A 24,640-nucleotide genomic window follows, 5' to 3' on the forward strand; every position below is an offset into this window, starting at 1 on the left:
TATGGATTATAATCCAAACCCCTAAAATCTAAAGCACATATAAGAAAAAAATCATAATTAACATGCTTTCACTCAATATATTACAAAAACATGAATTAAATTATAAAACCCCTAAAATCTAAAGCACACTTGAAACCAAAAATCCGATTTAGCATGCATTCACTCAATAAAATTATAGATTATAATAAAAAACTCCTAAAATTGAGAGTTTTTTAAAAAAAATTAGATTTAACATGAATTCACTCAATAAATTATAAAAATAACAATTAAAATGCAAAAATTTTAAAATCTAAAGCATGCATGAGAAAAAAATCATATTTAGCATGCATTCATTTAATAAATTACAAAATTATAAATTATAATTCAAACCCTTAAAATCTAAAGCATGCATAAAAAAAATAAAGTTTTACATGCATTCACTTAATAAATTATAAATTTAGTAATTAAAATACAAAATTCTTAAAATCTATAGCATTTATGATAAAAAAAAATCAAAATTTACATGCATTTATGTAATAAATTATAAAATTATGAATTATAATGCAAATCCTTTAAAATCTAGAGCATACATAAAAAAAATTAGATTTAACATGAATTCACTCAATAAATTTTAAAAATAGCAATTATAATGCAAAACCCATAAAATCGAGAGCATACTTAAAAAAAGTTCAGATTTAGCATACATTCATTCAATAAATTACAAAAAATAGATTATAATCTAAACCCCTAAAATTGAAAGCATATATAAGAAAAAAATTCAAATTTAGCATACCTTCGATGAGTGCGCCAGAGAGGTTGTCGTTGGGAGCAAAAGAGCGTAGGATGCCAAAGATTTTAGCATGGTGATGACAGGTGTCCGGACATGGTGCCAGAGAGAGAGAGAGTAGTGGAAGGTGGCGGTAGAATGGTGGTGAGAACACCAGGATACCAGAGTCAACGCCAGAGAGGGAGAGAGAGTTTTTTTTTTGAAACACTTTTTATTTAAGCTAAAAAAATTCTTTTTTATTGGCACATTTCTTTGGTGCAACAAACAAAAATTATTATACTAGCACACTTTTTTATGTACGTCACAAATTTTTTATTATACGGGCACAATACAACTAATGCCAATATAATTCACTTTTCCACCTGCGCTAAGTAAAATAATGCCAGTGAAAATGCTGTTTTACTGGCGCACCAAGGTGGACACTAGTAAAAAAGCTTTTTCTTATAGTGTATGTAGATATTTGATTTCCTGCATGATTGAACATTTGTAAATCAATATTGCAATTGAAAAATCATGCAATGCAGTTCTGTGCTTCTTATTGTCTGTCTTTCGGCTGACTCCAGCAAGCCCTGGGAATTTATTCAACATGTACAAGAGCCTACTTTGCTGAAATGATCATCTTTTCCTACTCAGAAGTTCTGTGCATTAATGTTAAGTTCTCAAGTGATTTTATTGTAATGTTGAAGTCCCATACGCTCTGCTGGTATTCTGTTTTCATGGTGATTGTTATGATTCGAGCATGACTTTAGATTTTGAACCGACTGGAAGCATTTCTTGTGCTGATTACACTGGAAGCAGATCAGGTCATGCTGAACATGAGCGTTTTTGCCAAGGTTGTTAAATGCGATGAGGCGAAGCGAGGCGTTGAGCCTGTTATGAAGCGAGGCGTAAGCCTAGAGGCGTTGAAGCGTAAGCTTCATGATCAAAATAATAAAATATATAATATTAATAAAACAATGAAAATTTTAAATAAAAACTACTAATCAACGTCAATATACAATAATCACAAAAAAAAAAGAGACAAAAAATGAAGCACAAGAACAACCATGTAATATTCAATCGAAGATCAATATAAGGATGAAAAACTACAAGCCGTTCCCTCAATTTAAGCATCAAAGTAAATCGAATTCGGTCAATTACACAAAAACAAGAGGCTCCTTTTCTCGTCTCCGATACAATACCAAAAGAACATCAAGAACTAACTAATGCTTACAGAGAAGAAAACAAATAGCAAGGAAGAGGAAAAAGATAATTGCCTGAAACAATTTATTGCCCCCATTAGTGAATTGGAAGAGGACCTTGGCCGATTCGAACGCCGATTTGAGGGTGACGAGGCCAGCTATGACGTCTAGGCCGATGACGCCATCCCTTTCCCTCAGCTCGTCGAAGAGAGGGCTCAACAACTTCACCCTCCCCGACAGATCGGAGGCCTGCTTCTTCGAGGGGCCGCGTCAACTTTCCAACATGGCTTAGATCTCCCGAATGAGGTCGATCAACGACTGCACCACCTCCCTTGCCTCCGATCCAGAGGGAAACGTTTCCCCCACCTCCCATTCCTTCTAAACGAAATCGAGCGGCGTGTTTGGGGATTCCTTCCTCTGTTCCAAAAGGAGAGGGAGCAAAACGAGGGGGAAAAGATCAAAGAACTCTTTTCTTTTTCGTTGTTTGGACGGAGTAGGGGGATGAGTTTCAGGAGGCCTTGCTGATGGAAAAAAATGAAGGTATGGGAATTGGGAGGAGCGAGGGGAAGGTGCAGGGATATTGTTGTGCTCACACCAGACTACATGATGCGCACGCCTTAGAAGCGAAGTACACCTTGATGCGAGGCGTGCGCTTCACCCATGTGAAGCGCGCGCTTCAAGCCTGCAAACGCTTCATACAATGCCTCAGTACCTTCAGCTTGCGCTTCGCCTCTGAGGCGTAAGCTTCAGGTACTGAGGCGTAAGCCTCTCACAACACTGGTTTTTGCTCGTGCCGACATCGTGGCCATCCGATTTGTATTTTAAAAAGCTAAAAAGTCAACAAAACCACGCGGCATTCATCCAAAATGCAAACAGACGGTAAGGATGTCAGCATGAAAAAAACGCTCATGTTCAGCATGACCTGATCTGCTTCCGATTAGACTAGCCCTTTGAGACTTCAAGTAGCTAGACTCTATAATCAATCAAATTGTTCCCCTACAGAGCAAAGGTAGACACAAAAAGCATTTTTTAGATGGGCCATGATAAAATAAGAGAAAGCCCCTATTAGAAATAAGACCAGATCATGAACTAGTGTTGAATCCGGCCATATTATCATATAAAATACTGGATCCAGGGAACAAGACTTTTACTTGCAAAAAGGCAAAGAACTGGATTGGACTTTATCTGGATCCAAATCTATCAAAATTGTGATCTGAATTCAAACAATATATATCTGCAAAAGAATTTATTTGCACGAATCCTAGTCTGATCTGCTTCCGCAGTCGAGTCTTATTTAAGATCTACATCCGAGACCATGGCGTAGGATTCCAGTTGGGAGTCTGACTGAACCTGACCCATTTGCACTCCTAATTGGTTTGGTTCTGTATGTCTCTCTCTTATCCAGAGCATAGATACAATGATTGGCCTGTGTCACATTCGGCATTCTTGTCCTGGTTGCACAGAAAAAAGGAGAGACTGGATCAGGTGCAATCACATTCCACAAAGTGCATGTGCGGCTGCACCTGAGCACCATCCATCAGCTGTGGGGCCCCACCGGCTGTATCAAGAGATGGAGGGTGGCCAGTTGCAACAGCACACTTTCAGTGTGCAATGTGATTGCACCTGATCATCCCTCGTTTGCTGTGTGCTCAAAAGGTGTACTAGTAGGGCAAGCTGCATGGCTTCGTGTGTTCCCCACACCACGCTACCAAACACAAGAATTGATGACTATGCCAATTGGACCAAAAAGCATTATGATTATTTTATTCGTATTTTACCAATGGTGATGGTGGTGACCATACTGGCAATATTCTGTGGGTCAGGTCCCATTCGATTCGAGAGGGTGGTGTATGTTTCCCCTGGAACACGGGGGCACTCATTCGTCAGTTTGGGTGTGTACAAAGGAATATTGCGGATCCCAAGATATTCCTCTGTACACAATTCGTGAATGTGTGCCAACGTGGCACTCATTCGGACCCCGAACATGCGGCCCCGTGTTCGCAGGGGAACATACAACCTGCTCGCATTCGATTTGGTATAGACAATTGAATCTAGCTGCATGAAAAATTAGTCTCCATTGTAAACATGAGAAAATGCTTCTCTCATAGTTGCATGAGAGATGAGACAAGAAAGAAAGCGACTCCTCAATTTTGAGAAAGAGATTCACTAGATTGACCTTTGTGATTCCTTTTCTAGAGAGAGAGGGGGAGATCATTTTGAATCTCGTTTTCAAAGTGCTTGCAAAATTGCTAAGGGTCATGGATATTGCTCATACAATCTAAAAGGTCAAGCTGATATCTTGGTTTTTTACTCCTACAAAGTTGGCAGTATTTTTAAAATCTAGGAAAAATGAGGAAGGCTTTGGAAAAGAAAACTGCCACACCTTTAGTAGAATTGGCATTGAGCTAGTGTTGGGATCCTTGTCCGAGTCTTCTTTTCTCTAGAAAAAAATTTCACTTAGGGGTTGATTTTTTGACATCTTAAGAAAGAGCTCCATGTTTCTGAATTTTCCTATGTTTGCGTTTGTTTCTCTTGAAACTAGCAAACAGAGGCCTACTCTTATTGTTTGACCACACTAACTCAGGTAAAATCTCAATTAAATTGGGCCAAATGACTACCATCAAATGTTTAAAATACCTACCATTTAAGTTTTTTCCAACTTCAAAAGCATACAGAAAACTCAGAAAGAATTATTTTCCTCAACTTGAGGCCTCTGTTTGATATTGTTCAAGAAACCTGTAGCTCATATCAGAAATTAAAAAAATTGAGGCTCGTATTTGAAAGTAGGGATAAAAGGTTGGCTCCTAAATGGAAATTTCCCTTTTCTTCAAGATTGCACGGGCTTGATCACCTTTCTGCTAGCAAACTACTGTAATCATTTCCTTTCCCTTGGAAAATGATAGTGAACTAACCTGGTGAGTTGGAGAAATAAGATCTTGATAAAAGTACGTGTGAATGTACTCAAGATTTTTGCACACTAAAGAATGAACCTAGCTTGGTTGTAAAGCAAGAGACGCCTTTGACGGGTTTGGAACCGTGATCGTTTCATGTCAAGTGATAAAGCACGATTCTCCTTAACCAGAGAGGCGAAGCCCTTGTTTTTTTGTGACAGAGAAAGCTGGGGTTAGGCAGACCCCTACCAATTATACAACCATACGATTTGGGGTTCCAATTACAACGTCCCAACACAAGGTGGCGTGATCCAGTTTTAGGGGTGAACATTTTGTAAGTGTTTGGTTGGGGCCTTTTTGAGGGGAGAAGGGTTGGCGGCAACCAGTGGTTGGGCTGAACACTTTGTTAAGTGTTTGAATACTGAATCTGCTCTGTTTAGGGGCGTCAACAGGTCGGATTTAGTTAGGTCAAGTGAGTTTGAACCCGGATCTGACTTTGAGGTGCAGGTATCTATCCACACCTCAATTTTCATCGAATCCAAAGTTTTCATTTAAAATCAAGGTACTTGAGGTCTTTTTCAAGGCAATTAGCAGTTCAATCATATTTTGTCTTATAAAAACAACATTCTTAAGATTTTTATCTAAAAAGATAAATTAAATTATATGATTTTAGGCTTTAAACAAGCCAAAAAATCAGTCCTATTTGATATTAGAACCAAAAGTTATGTCCAAAACAAGACGACTTAATCAAAACTTTGTTTTCAATCATCTCTTGCAAGCTAAAGCTCAGCCATCGAAGATTCTGTAGTTCCTTGAGTGGTTGATCCATGGTCAACGGAAGAGAAAAGGCACACTACTTGAAGCCCATACCTATATTTTCTTGTCTCAAATTCAGATCCATTTTTTAATCCAAAACCATTTCCAAATTTACCTCTTTTTCCCATTTCAAAATTTAGGAATCCACAGTACTGAGTCTGAACCTAGGTCCTATTGGGCCTGCCTTAAGAAAAACCATACCAGGGGCTCTATGAGGATTACTTGAACCAGACCCAATCCATACCTGGTAAAACAATAATGTTTATATTTTTTATATTGAAAATTATAGGTCTTAATCGAAACTCATGTCGAACATGGGTCTGGTATAAAATTTCACAAACCATACCTGGCTCCATATACTAACAGTATCCTTTGGGTTAGATCTACTTTCTAATCAGACCTTCTTTATTACCAAACCCTAACTCTACGGAGTATATGGTCGGGTCCAGGTCAAACCGGACCCATTGACACCCCCATGGTTAGGTCCTTTTTATAATGACGCTTTCCTACTTCCAGGAACGGTCATTATCTTAACACGTCCACCTGTCCCTCCAACTCTATATATATATATATATAAAAGAACCACCAATTATTGTTTCCCATTTTATTTAGTTCTCAATATGCCATAATCCCCAATATAGGACCGGGCCTTGGCTTATAGATCCATTATTAACCATCTTTCAATGTTTTCCTGGTTGGTCTAAAAATGCTGTTGTTTGGTACTTTTAGACCCGGGTGAATGTGTTGGTCCAGAGTTCACATCCAGTTATATCCAATTAGACTCCATTTGGATCGAGTTTCCTAGTGCAAATATTATTACTAAAAATGAGAATTAGTCTCAGAAGAAAAGTAAAAGTTGACTCTGGATCCAATCACATCGCCTTCAAAGAATTAATTAATTAAGACCAATGAAAGCTTCCACATTCCTACTCCCTGCTCCAAAAGTAGTAGGTCCATTAGTTATAGTTGGACCCAATATGAACCTTTGACCCGTTCAGATGTTGAATATCCGATTTGGATCCAACCCCTTGTACTTGAATCCCATTCACAACCAAAGATCCACTTGTGATAATCCAAAAACAAGCCCGACCTAGAAACCAAAATGTTGATCCCAGTCAAGGACAGCCTATTTTGATCCTTCACTCATGAAAATGCCAAAAGGTTACCAAGACAAGGAAATAAACCGTTCGGATATAGGCATAATCAAATACTATCTCGTTATAAATTTTCATATTGTTACATGATTTTTTTTTTTTTTAAAGTCTAGCTGGGGTTAGGAAGACCCCCCCCACCAGTTACACACATACCATTGGGTTTTGAACTTATAACGTCCCAACACATGGTGGCGTGCACTAACAACTCCTACCAAACAATAGAGCCACCTGCTGGCATTGTTACTTATGCGCAGCTCATCATTATCACCAAGTTTTTTGTTTTTGATAACGATAAACCCTCGCGTGGAGTCCCTGACACTCATAGGCGGAGCTAGGGGGGGGGGGGGGGCAGGACTGGGTTGTAGCCTCCCGAAACAGTTATTTTTTTTTTTGCAAAAGCCCAGTCCTAGCCCAGCCCTGATTCCATATGAAATAGATTTTTATTCATTTTTTTAGCCCAGCCCAGTCGTAGCCCAACTCCGACTGCAGCAAATAGTTTGATTTGTCCATATGAAATAGTTTTTTATTAATAATTGTAGCCATTTTTTATTTTATCACAAAAAAAAAAACAGGGGCAGCGCGCCCCCGAACCTCCGACTATCAAACCAGTTTTTTTTTCCTACACTCCTGTTTGCCCCCCCCCCCCCCCCATGAATCCTAGCTACGCCACTGCTGACACTCAAGTCCTTACAGAGATCACCAGTTAAAGGCACCCCGCACACAGGTGGGATTCATCATCGCCAAGTTGAAAGGATGCAAGACTTTGAAATCTATGGTGTGCACCTCTTGCTGCAAACCGAAGTTATCTGTATTTGATGGTAAGCAAGGGATGTCTAGGAACCAACGGGGGCTCCGCGTGGTTGGTAGGAGCTGCCAGTGCATGTCTCCCTGTGGTGAGAGGTTGCAGGTTCAAAACCCGTGTTATGTTGAATAATAACTGATGAGGATCTGCCTAACCCCAGCTTAGCCTTTCAAAAAAAAGAAGAAGGGATGCCTAGAGATTTTACATCAGTGTACTTGCTAGTGAGTGAGGTGGTTTTCCAATGTTATGTATATATTATCATTTTTATTATATTTTAAAAAGGTAACTTTGTTCAAAATATCACCTTCTTTGAAAATACAAAGTCTTTTTACTGTGATGTTAATTCAATAAAACACATTTTTTATATTTTCCACTTTTATAACTTTTTATAATAGAAAGTGATATCTGCTAATCACTTTTTAGCTAAGCGGGTTTTGAAAGTTTTTTTTTTTCAATATTTTTCTTAAATCTGACCATACAGATGCATGTATTCAACATGGTCAATTAGAGAACAATACTTGGATCATGTTTTTTTATAAAAAATACGGTTTTTAAGTCTTGAATATTTATAAAAATCTTAAATTATTGATTTGTAAACCTTATGAAAACCTACATGCTTATCGGAATGGGATGATCCAATAATCGATTTCCATGAAATCAAGCATGTAGATTACATATGTGCGGTTTGATTTAAGAAAAACACTAAAAAAACCTTCAAAAACCTGGTTAACTGCTGGTTAGCAGCTACCTTCTCTTTTTTGTTTTATAATTTTATATATGTTATTATTACACTTTTACTTTCTATGCCTGCCGAGGTATTCTCATGTCTCGTGAGATTGTCACAAAACTGAGGTATGTGTACAAACCGGGTCTGAATCCAAAAGGTCCCATTAGATCGGGTTTGCTAATGCCTTGTGTGCGGCAAAAATGCAAGCCCATTGGAGAGGGTTATTTCCGTCAATCAAACCCACAATTACTCTCCCGGGTTCGGATATTGGTTAAGTATTTAAAAAGATCCGATAAGTTTTTTTATTTTTTTATTACTATTACTATTTTAGTATTTTTGTCTCTCTCATCTCTGCCTCCCCTTATGCAAAATCTCTTTCTCTCTCTCAGAAGGGAGGGCCATGGAGAGGCTTATCCGTTCCTCCTCTCTTCCTTCCGAGACCCTGACGAGTCCGCCCACCGTCATCTCTCGCCGCCTCACCACCATATCCGGCAGGTTCCGCCTCTCGGCCGGCGCCTTCCGCCCCTCCCATCCTCGGGATCTCCTCCCTCCTCGCCTACTCCTCCTCCGGGACTCCTCGCTCTCATTCAAGAATTCCCCTAAGTTTGCCGTTAGGTCTTCCGGAAGCGGTCCTCCGGCAGAATTCCGGCTGTATGCCGCTTCCCGGGATGAACGGACGCCGGCTGAGGCTGCTCGGAGAGTCCCCGTGGATTTCCTTCGGAAGGTATTTAGAAATTCAGATGGATTTTTCTCACTCTTTTCTTTTTGTATTTCAAAATAAGAAACGGGAGCTAAAAGTGGGAATTTTTGGTTTCTTCTTCTTTTGTTGGAGATGTTGAATTGTTCTTAATTATCATTATCATTATCATCATCGTCATCATCATCATCATCATCATTATTATTTTTTGGGGATGTTGAGTTCTTGTTAAGTTGAATTTCACTATGTTTGGAACTAGATTTAAAGATGTTTTTTTTTGAGGAGTTTGGAGTTGTGTTCTTGTAAATGGCTGTGGAAATTTGGTTTTGGTCGAGATTAGTTTAGGGAGTGTATCTCTGGTGAGCACGACATGGTTTTCTATTTGTGATTAGTGGTATGTGAACTTGAGTAATTTTCTTTGGCAAGAACCGCCTAAGAAACATATGCGGTATTTTGGCCGTTAATTCCCTTTCAGTTAGTATTGGATCAAGTTGATAATTAGGCCATTGAATTCATCAACTTGGTTGCTGGGCAGAGTGTGAGTGCGAGTGTCCTTTTGAAAAAGACTTGATTTTGAACATCAATTTGTTTATCAGAATTTGAACTTAAACCATGGAATTTGGCATTTCTGGAAACTCCTGGAAGTTTGAAGTTTTGATTTTGGAAACCAATGCCCAGATAATCAGAACACGCCCTCAAGGCTGTTGCTTCATTAATCAAACCGCGTCAATTATTTTTGAGAATGGGGTTCATTCATGAATAGATTGAGCATTGATTATATGTGAGTAATCTTGTTCGTTTGAATGTTGTTTTGTAAAGTTTAAGATCACAAAATGTTAAATCTGAATCTTATAGAGCTTGAGTGGTTCAGTGCATTTTGGAAAATTGGCAACTCAGAATTGTAATTTATTTATTTTTTTTTACTTGGGGTATTAAATGTCGTATCTGGATAGAGTTGTCTCCATTCGCTGATGTGTTTCCCTCTTGCTAGCATAATATGTGAACTTGTACATGAAAAAACTATGATATAGTTTCACATTCGTTCATCCCTTCATTTTTTTTCCTCCCTAGATCCTCTTTGTTCTATTGATATGGACGAATTTTTATCATGGAATCTGTGGGATGCATTTATATATCTAAGAGTTATCTTTCAGCAAAAACTCATCTTCTATCTTATATGTAGTTTACAGAGCTCGAGATTGTCCTTCATGTTTGGAACACTTAATATGTGGATATGCCACTGCAAAGATATTTCTGTTTTCATGATTTTTTTTGAGATTTTGATGTTTTTTCTGAACAGCCAAAGATAATGGCAAAAGGCTACTTGCCTCCTTGGGTTGCATTTTCAGAAATTTTTAATATTTTTCATTATCTTATTGCATATATCCTTCCATTGTCATGACTTTCTTGACAACTAATTTGTTCTTTGATTAAGTAAAAAATTACCTCGAAAAGGTTTTCTTGTTGCCAACAGTATGAAGTATTTGAAATTTTTTCTTCTAAAGTTTTCACTAGGAGAGCTTATCGCTTTAAAATTGTTTTTACATAATTAGGGTTGCTTCTATCTGTTAAAATTAACAAAAAAAACTTTTGACATGTGAGTCATTAAAGAAAATTTAAGGGAATGTATTCACTATACAAAAGAAGAGTGCCTTTGAATGAAAATCTCACTTTCATTAAGGTGATCTCTCTCTCTCTCTCTATATATATATATATTATAGACACACACACACACACACACCTGTACAGGTGGAGTTTTTGAAAAAGATTTCTAGGTTAGTTGCAGAAGTATCAGCCATGTTCCTGGTTAATAATTTGACTTTCTGAACCTAACTTAAAATAAAATTTGATTTTTTTTTAAATTGTAAATATGTGAGACAACTATACGTCTCAAAAAGCTTTCAAACAGCAGTCCTGTTTTTTTCCCTGGTTAAAAAATCACCCTAGTAAGTTTTATTGAGCATATGTTTTTAATCTCGTTTCTTTCCTGTTTTTTTTTGCCAAGTTGTAATTCATTTTACACTATATTTTCCATGTTGGATTGTTATAAATATATTTTATATGGTTATCACGAGGCTCTTGTAAACCGAGTCAAAATATACTCTAATTTTCTAACTCCAAGTTTGTATAAATATTGGCAATGTTATGGTTGGAACTTACTACTTGGTCTAGTTGATCTCAAAGAGGTTATCATTTATTTCAATATTTCTTGATCGAAGAGTATCATTTTATGTACATCTGTTTCTACAACTTTCATCTAGATAATGAAAAAAGGAAATATGTAGCCTTTCTTGTAGGTGGTACTAATGCAACTGACATTTGGATCGTGTACTTTTTGTGCTCTAGTAATTAATTTAGGTTCTGGTTTGTACAAGGGAACATTAAGCTGGCTAGCTTTACTTTTGGTTTGTGTATGTGTATGTGTGTGTGGTTTTTTTCCCGGTTTTCCATGTTTTGGTATATGGATTCTCAAGTCAAAGAGACAACAATGGTCTTATGTCTACAAAGTTACAAACATATGCACTCAAATATATGTTCATGCAGGCATGCCCATGCTGGCATGGCCATATAGCTGATCGTAGTAATGAATAAGTTTGACAGTTTTATTTCTCATAACAAATTTCAGAATTTTGTGCTAGTGCTTTGTCTTGGATGAACCAAGGTTTACTTTGGTAAATGCATGAAAATTTTGTGTCATTATGAGATGGTTTCCAATATTGTTGAATCTAATAAAATAATTGCATTTTATATGCGTTGATGAACTTGATGATGTGGGAAACTATACTGTTAGACTTTAGAGAGTATGCATTTCATTTGTACATGAAGGTATAACTTATAAGTCCTTGTAGCAATAATTAGGTTTAATGCAGATTTATGAGATGAATAGAAATTGGTGGTCATGTCTTGAACTTCAAAAACCAATCCTAGGATTGTCCACCAGTAAGTTTAATTGTCTATCTTCCATACGTGATTACATCTGCATTTCAATAGAAAACAATGGCTTTTGAATTAGCGAGGTGCATGCCATTAAATCTTTTCTTGCTTTATGGTAGCAATTTTTCATCCACAAGTAAGAATCACCAAATTAAAACAGAGTAGAATATTTTCTTGCTAGACTATGTATCCATTAGTTAAAATGGAGATGTGAGGCAATCAAAATCAACCAAGGAAGAAAGCAACTATTAGAAAGATAAATTCACAGTTCAATTTATTGAAGCTGCTAACTTCTTATGGTCTAGAATTGCATTTTCAGAATAATGCACACTTTCCTAGGCAAGTGAGAACTCTAAAAGGGAAAACTTAATGTTAGAAATAGTAAGCACCTATACAATATTATAATGAATTGTTATTTACCTTATTGTCTGAATTGAAACGACTAAAGATATTGTTATCGTGGACTCAACATTAATTTGCTTATCAATCTTTGGGCTACATTTAGGCAAGGAAGAATTTTTGAAAAGCTATATGTGGTTGTCATATGACTGGATGAAGTGCAGACACATAAGTGGTGTTTATGTGTTAAGTAATTGCCTTCTAGATCAAAATGGTGTTTGGACAAGGTTGTGAAAGGTGAAAACTCTTATACGGTTCAGGAGCGGTGTAAACATACCCACATATATATTTGTTTATATTTTTATTTCATTTATATATATATTGGCAATAATTGTATGAAAATCTGATATAATGTGAGTTGAAAGGACTAGGAAGAGTGGGAGAATAATGAAGGGAAGCTCATGAAAATGAGAGAGATTGTGAGTGGAGATATGAAATATTGTGACGTCACATCCTGAAAATCTGTCACCTTTTTGTTAAATCCAAGAATGTACCTGATGTTCAAGTTGCAGCATGACATGATGGAATTTCAGCATTGAAGTCTATCCTGTGTTGGCATATCACTACTCTATTATGTTTAGGTTTGGGATGATGAAAAGGTCAATTGTGAAAAACCATCTAAACAATCTTATAATAGACTAATTCTATACATTATTGCTAGCATCTCTCTTATAAATTACGAGACTACCTTTTTAATAACCTTTGTTGAAATACTGTCACAAGCTGAACAATTTCAAAATTCCATCAGGAAAGCATACTGTGGACATCATTTTCGAAAGGTTTACATGAAAACAATTTTTTGGCCGCCACCAAACCCTACTGCTCTTGTATATTGCTGTAGGTAGCAAAATCCAGATACCTACTGTAATGAGACCTCAAAGATCAAAGAAGATGCCTACAAGAGCGATACCACAACACAATCCACAAAGTGAGAACTCTCAATATGCACAAAGGCACACACTAAAAAAATATATTTTATTAATAGAAAATGCATAACATATGCATTAAGAAATAGGGATCCTCATGACCCATATATATACAAAAGAGAGGCACAAGAGAGCCTACTACCAAAAATCCCCTAATCAAAACAAAACTAAAATAAAATAAATACAAAAAAGATACCTAGATACAATCTATAATAAATAAATAAATAAATAAATAATATATAAATAATATACAACTTTTAACACTCCCCTTCAAACTTATGATGAGATCACCGAAAGTTTATCAAGAAGAAAATAAAATCTAGGAGAAAGAAGCACCTTGGTAAAGAAATCCACTAGTTGATACTTAGAGGTGAAGTAAGGCAATAATATGATCTTCTTTAAATACTCTTCACGAATATAGTGACAATCCATCTCAATGTGCATAGTCCTCTCATAGAACGTATGGTTGTTGACAATATAAATGGCGTTCTTGTTGTCACAATAAAGTTTTGAGGGTGTCATGAGATATACTACCATATCTTCAAGCAGTCACGTCAACCAAATAATTTTGGATGCAGCGGTGGCCATGGCTCGATACTCGGTTTCTGTTGATGAAAGAGAAATCTTTCGTTGCTTTTTGCACTTTTAAGACACGAGTAAGTCACCTAAAAACACACAAAAACCAATAGTTAAGCGACGATCATTAAGATCTCCTCCTTAATCTGAATCAGAGTACACAACTAAATCAATGGAGGAGAAAGATAACAAAAAAATGCCTTTAAAAACAGTTTTTTGAATATATCTAATTATTCTGGTAACAACACTCACATGTACAGTAGTTGGCGTGTGTTGGAATTGGCTTGCAGTGTGAACTGCATGAATGATATTAGGCCTTGTGATATATAAGTATGTGAGAGCTCCAATCATATGAAGATATGGCGTGGGATCTTTCAGAGGTGTTTCATCATTAAATTTCATTTTTACATTAATCACTTCTGGAGTGTCGACCATTTTTTCGTCATTAATTCCAAACATGTCAATAACCTCAATTACAAATTTAGTTTGAGTTAATAAATACCCATGAGGTAAATATGCGACCTCTATACCAAGAAAATATGTAAGAAATCCAAGATCAGTTATTTCAAAATTATTTTTAAGAACATTGTTGATATGACTTCCTCCTTGCTTGTCTCCATCAATGATGGTCATGTTATCTGCATATAACTATAGAATGACATTAGATGTCTTAACAAATAAAACAATGTCAATATAACGTGATCTATATCCAAAATTTAACATAACAATACTGAATCTATTATACCAAGCTTTAGGAGCCTGTTTCAAACCATATAAAGCTTTCTTTAAAAAGAGAATGTATCCAGGTGAAACCTCAAGACCTAGGGGCGGATCCATTTAGACTTCTTCTTTTAAATCTCTATTCAAAAAGACATTTTTCACATCCATTTGATATATAGGCCAACCTCTAATGGAAGCTAGGGTTATGAGAGTCCTAACAATGGTCATTCTTGCTACACGGGCAAAGGTTTCCTCATAGCCTATTCTGTATTCTTGAGCGTATCTCTTGGCAACTAATTTAGCTTTGTATCTTTTTAATATCTCATCATTTTTTATTTTTACCTTATATACCCTTCTACAACTCATTGGCTTTTTCCCATTTGATAATTTACAATATCCCAAGTCTTGTCTCTTTCTAAGGCTTCCAGCTCAATTTTCATGGCTTTGACCCACTCTGAAATATCTTTAGCTTGACCATAAGTGTTGGGTTCAAAATAGGAGTATATGCGAGCTAAACATATCCTATGTTGAGGAGAGAAGGACTCATAGAATACAAACCGGTCGGTTGGTTTTGAAATTCTAATAGATCTCCTACGATTGGAAGATTCATCTTGTTCTATTTGAGTGAATCTTTCTAAAAGACTACGTTGGTTCTTAGTGGTTCTTCTAGAATAAGTGAAGAGAGGGGTTTCAATTTTAGAAGTTACATTCTCATTATAGTCATCATTAACATCTACTGGAGGTTCCTAATTGGTAACATTTTCTTCTTGAACAAGCACATCAACATCATTATCAACATTTACTTTAGGCAATAAGTCCAACCGAAATGAATATTCATTATCTTTTTTAGGCATACTAGAGTTAAAATAACTTTCCTTTTCAACAAAATAGACATTTCTTGAAACATATACTTTATTATTTTTAACATCATAGCATCTAAATCCTTTTTTATTCTCTAAAAACACACACACATAATGGCTTTTGGTGAGAGTTTGTCTCTTTTTTCATTTTAAAAAACATTTACAATAAAAAACTCTCAACCTACTATAATTTGATTATACACCAAAAATATTTTCAACTGGGATAATGTTTTTTAAGGAAGATGATGGTAGCTTCCACCCACAAATATTTTGGAACATCATTTGATATCAAAAGGGTTATAGCAGTTTCTATGATGTGTCTATGTTTTCTTTCTGCTAAACCATTTTTTTGAGGTGTATTAGGACAAGACCTTTGATGAGAAATACCATTTAAATCAAGATAATTTTTAAAATCATTTGAAACATACTCTCCCACTGAATTAGTACGAAAAATGGATATGTTAGAATTAAATTGATTTTTTATTATAACATGAAATTTTTTAAAATGATGGAAAACTTTTGACTTATGTATAAGAAAATAAATCCAAGTATATCTAGAGAAATCATCCATAAACACAATATAATAAGAGAAACCACCCTTTGAGACAATAAGAGTCGTATCCCAAACGTCCGAGTGCATCAATTCAAAAGACTAGAAAGAAATGAAATTGCGTTTAGCAAAAGAAAAAGATTTCATTTTTTCAAGTACACAATCAATAAATTAAGATTTTCTTTATTACAAAAAATTTTCAAACAAGGAAAATATGGAACTTTGGATACACAAGGATGACCTAAACGTTTATGCCAAAGTTCATAATCACTATTTTTGGCAATATTATAAAATTTTTTGGATAATTCAATAAAGTCCATGTTGTAGAGGCTTCCTTCTTTATGACCTTGCCCAATGAACTTCCCTAATTGGCAAACCTGCACTCAACAACCATTCAATAAGAAGAAAACATCACGGTTCAATATTTGAGAAACAAAAAGAAGATTCAAACTTAGTTTTGGAATATGTCTAACATTTGAAACAATTTTTTTTTTTTGAATTTTCAAGAGTTTTATCAATGTTTCCTATGCCTTTTATGTTAAAAGAAGTTCCATCTGCCGTAGAGACAAAAATTATTTAAATTGGTGCAATAATCGAAAAAAAGATCAATATTTCAGGTTATATGAAAAGATTCTCCCAAATCCAAGAGCCCAAAATTCATAAAGGGAGAGAAAGATACGGAGACCACGACACTGCTGGTGGTAGAAGGAACTTTGAGTAGTGGTTGAAGAGCCTCTACCAGTTGAGACAAAGAGAGATCCAATGGTTTTGGAACCATCATTGAATTAACTTTTTTGACCTTCTTGGGAAGGAACCAAAGCCACCCTCTTCTTGTCCACCTTCTTCAACTTGAGGCAATAAGGTTTGATGTGCACTGGTTCTCTACAACAATGACATAATCCTTTTCTTCTCTTCATCATCTTGTTGGAATTTGTTGAAGTGTGGACGTTTGTAGGCTCTAACATTGGAATCGGGGCTAGACATGGCTAACACTGTTTTCTTGGGTTCTTTTGGCTCCATAAAAGACGAGCCTTGTTTCCTCCGTACACACTTCTGCCAAAATTTCATGTAGTGAGAGAGTCTCATGAGTCTCTCTTCTATATATAATGACAATACGTACTTGCTCATATTCGTATCTCAACCCTTTTATAAATTGGAAGAATTGTTCTTATTGAACATGCTGCTTCCATTACTTGGTATCATTGGGTGTATCCCATATGGGATCATGCCTAGCCATCTCATCCCACTATCTTTTTAATTGTCCATAATATTCTCTCATAGATTGATTACCTTGCTTGCATAAATGAATCTTATCTCTAAGTTCCCATAAATAAGCGGCATCCTTTTGAGTATACATTTCTTTTAGAAATGTCCATGCTTCATTTGTCCTTTCAAAGCTCAAGATGTTGTCACTTTGATCTTGGTCCATTCTATTTATGAACCACGAAAGGACTTTAACATGATCCACTTTCCAATCTCTTAAGGCTTTCTAGTAATCAGACATAGCCTTCTCTCTTTCACCACATTTTAAAGATTCATCCACTCCATTCACATTCTTGTTAAGAACGAGCTGGGTTTCCGGAGTAGAGCCATCCACTAAGTGTCATAGTCTATGTCACATGGGTGCGGGTGCTTGTGTGGGTGCGGCAAAAAAAAATATATATTATATAATTTTTAAGTTTTATCAGTTATCAGTTAAAAAAAATATGTTTTAATGAGCCATTCACAATTTCACAGTTTGAATTAGTTCATACTTACACATGCATGGCTTAATCTTTGAGACAAGCATATGACTACTGGCAGGATTTCAACATTGAAAATATCAGTGCAGGAAGGAGAACTGTTTCGACTCCCCACTTGAGCCAACATATACCGAACATTCGAAAGCCCACATAGCGGCAAGGGAAGCAACTACGACAGAACACTGCAGTGTGGCCTGTCAAACCGCATGTCCAAGCCCTCTGGCAAGATGCACAAGGAACCTTGCAGTTGAGCCGTTAGCACCGAGTAGGGACACAATTCTGTTGCGGCAAAGGGAAAGCAAACACAGAGACCCAAAAAAGCACAAGATGTGCGCACGAAGACCCCGACGTTCTAAGAGGGAAGACAGAGAGGAGAGGAAGAGAGCAGAGGGAGTCAGAGAGGAGAGGAGGAGAGCAGAGGGAGTCAGGGGCATACCTGGAGCAGGCGGCGGCGGTGGAGCGGGCGGTGGCAGCGGCGTCGGGGTCGGCGGAGAGCAGAGGGAGTCAGAGAGGAGACAAAGGGAAGATTAGGGCGAAAATTGCCCTAATCCCCTCCGCAACTCATTTTATCGGGCAATTTGTTTTTTTAAATTCAAAAACTGGACCAAAATGACCTTGGGTGCGTTGACCGCACCCAGGGTCGGGTTGATCGCACCGAGTGCCGCACCCGCACTCGCACCTGCGTCACGTTGACGTGGGTGTGGCACCTGGTTGGCCGAATCCCTGTGACAAAGGTCATAGTTATTTTTCAATAAGGAATCTCTTAATTGTCGTGGCCTATTTATTGTAGTTGTTCCCATCGAACTTGATGGTGACGATGGTGACAACCTCCTTCTCGACCATAAAGATGGAATTAAAAAAAAGGGAGAAAGAAAAAAAGTGAAGGATGAAAGATGCATGGGCAAGAGTGGCACCACGAATACACGAGCACCACAAACACTTGAACACAGATACCACAATCACTTGAAAGAGTAAATGCCATTGATTCTTGAACACAATCACAAGAACAAGGTCCCAAGAGCTAGTGGCTCTGATCTCAAAGATAAAAAAAAGATGCCTATAAGGGCAATACCACAACGCAATCCAGAAAGGGAGAACTCTTAATATGCACAAAGACACAGACTCAAAAAATATGTATTTTATTAATGGAAAATGCATAACATATGCATTAAGAAATAGGGACCCTCATGTCCCATATATATACAAAGGGGAGGCACAAGGAGAGCCTACTAGGCGTTGGGGAGCTCCCAATGGTTAGTTGGTGAAATGACCGAACAACCCCTAATCAAAACAAAAATAAAATAAAATAAATACAAAAAAACTGCCTAGATACAATATATATATATATATATATATATATATATATATATGTATATATATCACTGTCACTGATATCACCGATATTTTGAAAATATCGTGATATTATCAGCTATTTCAAGGTAGTTGATAATATCGGGAATATATCACGATATTTTCAAAATATCGCCAGAAACAAAATATCACGATATTTTTTGAGATTTATTTATTTATTTAGTTTAAGTTTGCATTTCTTATTTTTTGTTTTTTTATATATTTTAAAACCTTTAACTCATGTTTCTTTATATTTTTAAAGAAAAATAATGCAAAACTTATTATTTTCTTAGCTTTTATGTTGTTATTTATATTTTTTTCAATTTTTTAAACTCATGAGATTTTCTCAAGATTTATCAACTTTTGAAAATCTCTCTGAGAAATGCCCTCATCGAGAAATTACCTTTAACAATATAGGTGACTATGATATATATATATATATATATAACTCTTAACACTTACTAGTTTCAGATTCTTGGATACACTTTTTACATCCTGTTTAGATGTGGGTTGTTTATGCATTACAAGTTGTGCCCCATACAGTTACGTTGGCCTCATCTGTCCTTGATAAAAAGTTAAAAACATCATGTTCATCCTTCTTGTGCATGTCTCTTCTGTATTAAGCAAATTTTAGCTGCATGTGTAGGAAAACTTGACGGTGCTTCATTCAGGTTTGTGGTGGCATGAAGAGAATATTAATTGGTACAACGCATTTATCTTTGATGTTTCTTATTTCTATGATTTAGTTTATGGGCATTGCTGCTTGGTTGTTTATTTGAAGCTTACTCCGATGGGCTTACATGTGCTAAAAGAATTCTTCTTAGCTTCTGTTTCACTGGTGTGCTGCTGGAAAATCTAATACAACTAAAATGTGATTGTTTCAGACCTTTAGAGCTGGGGCAGTTACTGTATTATCGGCCCTAATTCTAATGTTGATACAACCTGCCTTCACCCCACCTGCATTTGCAATGGTACAAGCTGCTAGCCAAACAGGAAGTTCTGCGGTTAGGAGTATAGTTCGCACTGAACTGCTCAGCAGTGCATGGACTGGCTTTTTTGCTGGCTGCTTGCATACACTATCAGGGCCTGATCATCTTGCTGCCTTAGCACCTCTTTCAATTGGACGAACTAGGATGGAGAGTGCTGCTGTTGGAGCCCTCTGGGGTTGTGGCCATGATGCAGGACAGATGATATTTGGGTTGTTTTTTCTGCTGCTCAAGGATCGGTTACATATAGAGGTCATCCGTACATGGGGTACGAGAGTAGTTGGTATGACTCTGCTTGTCATTGGTGCCATGGGAATCAGGGAGGCAACTGAGGTCCCTACCCCTTGTGTAGCTCTGGAGAATGGGGAATGCATTGCTGAAGCCATTGAAACAACAGGTGGAAAGAAGAAGATTGGCTTGGCTACTTTTGCAACCGGCATTGTTCATGGTTTGCAGCCAGATGCACTGATGATGGTGCTGCCTGCTTTGGCCCTTCCATCAAGGTTAGCTGGTGCTGCTTTTCTAGGTATGTTTTTAGTTGGGACTGTGGTTGCCATGGGTAGCTACACTGTTTTCATAGGTTCATGTAGTCAGGCATTGAAAGATAGAGTACCTAGGATAACTGAGAAACTCACTTGGGCATCCTCTCTTGTAGCCATTGCTCTTGGAGTAGCTATTATCATTAGCCAATTTTTTGGTTTCAGCCTATATTGACATTCCTTTCCATGATTAATTTGTCCCTTTTAGTTTAGGAATTCAGAGCGTTCAACAAGTGATTTGTTGTACAACATTAACCATTCCAAAAATCACTTATTGCGGTATTAGCTATATTTGTCTGTGTAAACTTTGATGGTTGCAGGAAAAGAAAATGGAAGTTTTTTTATTCTCCTTTTGTTTCTGCTTGAAATTGTTTCATGTTTCTAAGCGATGATTCAAGCAATGATCATTATGTGGAATCGTCTTTAGAATTGCCTGTTGATTGTTGGGATCTATGTTCCCACTGTGTGCATGTGTATCTAATGTTTGTTTCTGAAAGGGTATTCTGTCAGAGTAGATGGAATAAAAGGGTATTCTGTCATAGATGGAAGCTTGTTGATGATCATGACCTTTGGTTGAATTAGATGACTGGACTAGCTAGAGCCGCACTAACATAATTGAGAGATCTTAGGTTTAAACCTGATTGAGGCAACCCCAAGCTTAACTATCGTGGAGGAAAAGAAGGATCTTGACCTTCATTTTCTATGCAATTGGTCAATTTGGAATGAAACATTGATGGGATTACTGTAATTTGCCAAATGTTTATGAGAGAGAGAGAGAGAGAGAGAGAGAGAGAGAGAGAGAGAGAGAGAGAGAGAGAGAGAGAGAGAGAGACCATTGAAAATCACAGCGGGTCCCACTCGCATCTTTTCTCTTTAGCAACTCTTAGGGGTCCATTAGTGTGGAAATGACTTTCTGTGGGCCCACAGGCTCCTATCAAGACAGGAGAGGAAAGTGGCTACCTTCTTCCAGATGTAGAAGTAAATGCAAAAAATGGTTGCCCTAGAGGCTTCTACCCGTTCTAGATCTTGCTTTGAAAGAGTCCTTGATTGTGGTGTACCAGGTTTTGTACAAGTTGAAAGATGTATGTATTACGTTTTTTGAAGCATTTTTTCTCAAGTTTGACCAGCACTGACTAACTTTTTGAACATTCAGTAGTCAGTACTCATAGTCAGAGACACTTTTGCATGTGAAAGGATCGGAGTTGGAATTGGATAAACAAATCTAAAACCAATTTTGGTTCAATTAACTGATTGGATAGAGAAAGCATGACAAAATAACTAATTTGATCTGCAAAGGACAGCCAAGTTTGAAGAAAAGGATCCGTATCAGTCAGATATCCAACCAATCCTGTACTCATGGCGTCCCCACACACCACACAAAAGCTAGGGATAACTTTAGCTTTACAGTCTCACTGACCCCAAACACAAAAATAATGATGAAAAACTGCGACCAAGTTTAAAAGGAAAGTTCACAAGGGCTCAGCACATCTGGCTAAGGGGATCGGCTTAAGGCGTTCAATTTGAAGGAAGTCGTGGGTTCGATACTTGGGGTGTGCATCCTTTACTGAGAGGTCGAAGCCAACAGGCAACCATCTCCAGTGAGCAGGGAGGGAATACTTATGGAATTTTAGGTCGTAGATATCAAAACAGGTTCGCAGTCAACGTGGCACCTCTCTGGTGGGATGTCCAAACCATAAGAGTGTTTTTTTCTCCTGGTTATCAAAGAAAAATTTAAGAGAAGTTTAAGGTGTGTAAAAAGTGGTGAACTCGGTTGATCCTTTTGATATGGATCATTTCTTGACCCGTATCCGAATCCATCAAGCAAGATTCAATTGGGCCATCTCCACAATATCCGGACCCAGATCTTCCAAATACCCAAGATTCATCTTTGGACCAGCTAGCCTATTGGGGCCCACCTAGGGAGGTCGACCTCCACATTTTGGAAGCTTGAAGGACGTGTAGGCTGAGTTATGTTGGAGCCTAAATGTGGCTAAGCTAATTCTAGCCAACTCAAGAAGGTTTACCTATTTTTGGCCAAAGTGGAAATAGGTGATATCTGGCCTTGTAAAAAGAACATGTGAGATGATTAAAACTAGGGCTAAACACGTGGTGAAGGCTTCTACTAATAATAACCTTAGTCTAAGAGGTGATACCTAAGTATAAAGAGGTGTTTACTTAGAATAGGTTTTAGCTTGAAGGTCTTATCTTGATTTAGCTTGAGTCAAATACGTTTTATTTGTTTTTAGCTTTTGTTTTAAATTGAAATCTTGTAACTTGTAGAGAGTTTGTAAATAGCACTCAAAGGCCTACATAGAGGCTATGCATTTTCTTTGCAAAACATGAAGGCTAAGTTTACGGAACTCACCAAAACCCAAACTCTAGCAATACTCTACCCCTTGCCCAAGCCTGGTATGACATCCTGCAAGTGCAAGTCCCAGTAAGTCTACCAACTCTATACCTAAGCCTAGACCACTCTCTTATTCTTTTTCTACTCGTTGCACTCAAGCCTAGCATATATTCTATATGTTGTGAACTGCAAAATTGGACCCAACTTTCCTAAGTCATACATCTTTAACTCGATCTGAACTAAGCTTTAAATTTTAACTATAGGTGTTCTCACGTGTCCCCCAACCAATCTTCCAAAAATCAGCCTCAAACCCTAACCAGTAAAGAGAACTAACTTTTTACTAAACCCTACTGAACCTGAAACACAGTCCTGATCTAGTTTCCTGGAGCCTGATTCCGAGCCTATAAGTCCTGAACCAAAAGAAGTTTGGCCTTTATTTTTTACCCGGACTTACTTCCATGCATCCCAAGCCTAACTCTAAAATTGTAGCATTTTTGTTTGTTGTATTTTGGGCATACCAATTTTTTTCTTAAAACTTGTCAGAAACCAAACAAAACCTAACCTTGTTTTGAACTTAGCCAACCTGTCTAAACCTAGGTCTAGACCTTGACCTAACTCGTGGGCTCAAGAAACGTAACACCTTTCTCATCCATAAACAACACTTGCTAAACGAAGAAGAGCTGTTCTTAATTTTCTTTTTTTTGTTGGACAATCCTTATCATGTATGTTGACAATTTTTAAGCACATGTATTAGGTGCAAGGGCTATGTCATTATCACCAACTTATGATTCTTAGCTGCGTGTAACAATAACTATATCTTCTTTTTGACCAATAGATTTTGCATTTATGGGTGTCCCTCTCAAGCATGGCTTGCACTAGTAGTTGTAGACAATATCATTTTTGTCGCGTCTTTGGCTGTTATCTAATTCTCAACTTGATCATATTGTGGTCATTAGTCAACCCTATCTTCAAAATAATGAGCAATATGTGGAACTGATGAAATTCTTTAACTATGAATAATGGATTTAAAATGTTTTGAATTCAATGTGATTGATAGGCACAAAAAGAGAAGAATAGATCTGAGTCATAATATAACTAGCAATACATGCTTAATTAATTCATTTTTTTAGTTTTAAAAAAATGGGTTGGCGTATATAGGTTTGTTTAATTGCATTTTGTGTGCATGTGTGATTTTCTTTTTTGGGTTACTTGACATCTAAATTAAGGAATATCTAGGACAAGATTCAAATGCATGACCAGGTGGAACCAGAAGTACCAGAATTGAATCTTCACCAAAGCCTTTACAATAAGCATTTAGTGGATTTTGAACTTGTGATGTCGACCCATCAACTTGGTAACATTCACAAGTCGCCCCTACCAGATGAGCAAAGCCCTTATAAGCATAAAAATGTATTTTTTTGACAAAAAAAAAACCTTTTTGTGCTTTAATTAGACTGGATTTGAGCCAGCCCAGGGTCTCCTGATGCGGATTGGTCTGGGTATGGTGATCCATCAAGATGGTCATCCATCTGGTGGGCTTATGTCGTGTAGCTGACCTAGATCCAAATCTGGTGGGGGTCCTCTAAAGCATGGTCCAAACCAATGTTGACAGTATTGGTATTGGCCCTGAATCGTTACCGATTCTCAAGTGAATCGTTCTGAATCAGCTAAAAATTA

The 24,640-nt window shown here is 37.1% G+C and overlaps 1 protein-coding gene across 1 annotated transcript; it reads left to right on the top strand.

Moving 5' to 3' along the window:
- Positions 1-8,695: 8,695 nt before the first annotated feature.
- On the top strand, positions 8,696-20,962 carry LOC149832827 (chloroplast protein FOR GROWTH AND FERTILITY 2-like). The gene is made up of 2 exons (XM_090012606.1): positions 8,696-9,061; positions 19,976-20,962. Exons 1-2 carry the CDS (start codon positions 8,738-8,740, stop codon positions 20,789-20,791), a joined length of 1,140 nt encoding a protein of 379 aa, XP_089868732.1. The 5' UTR covers positions 8,696-8,737; the 3' UTR covers positions 20,792-20,962.
- The last annotated feature ends 3,678 nt before the right edge of the window (positions 20,963-24,640 follow it).

The sequence above is a fragment of the Nuphar pumila genome, chromosome 7 (genome assembly GCF_984573655.1).
Source record: "Nuphar pumila chromosome 7, dmNupPumi1.hap1.1, whole genome shotgun sequence".
NCBI lineage: Eukaryota > Viridiplantae > Streptophyta > Magnoliopsida > Nymphaeales > Nymphaeaceae > Nuphar > Nuphar pumila.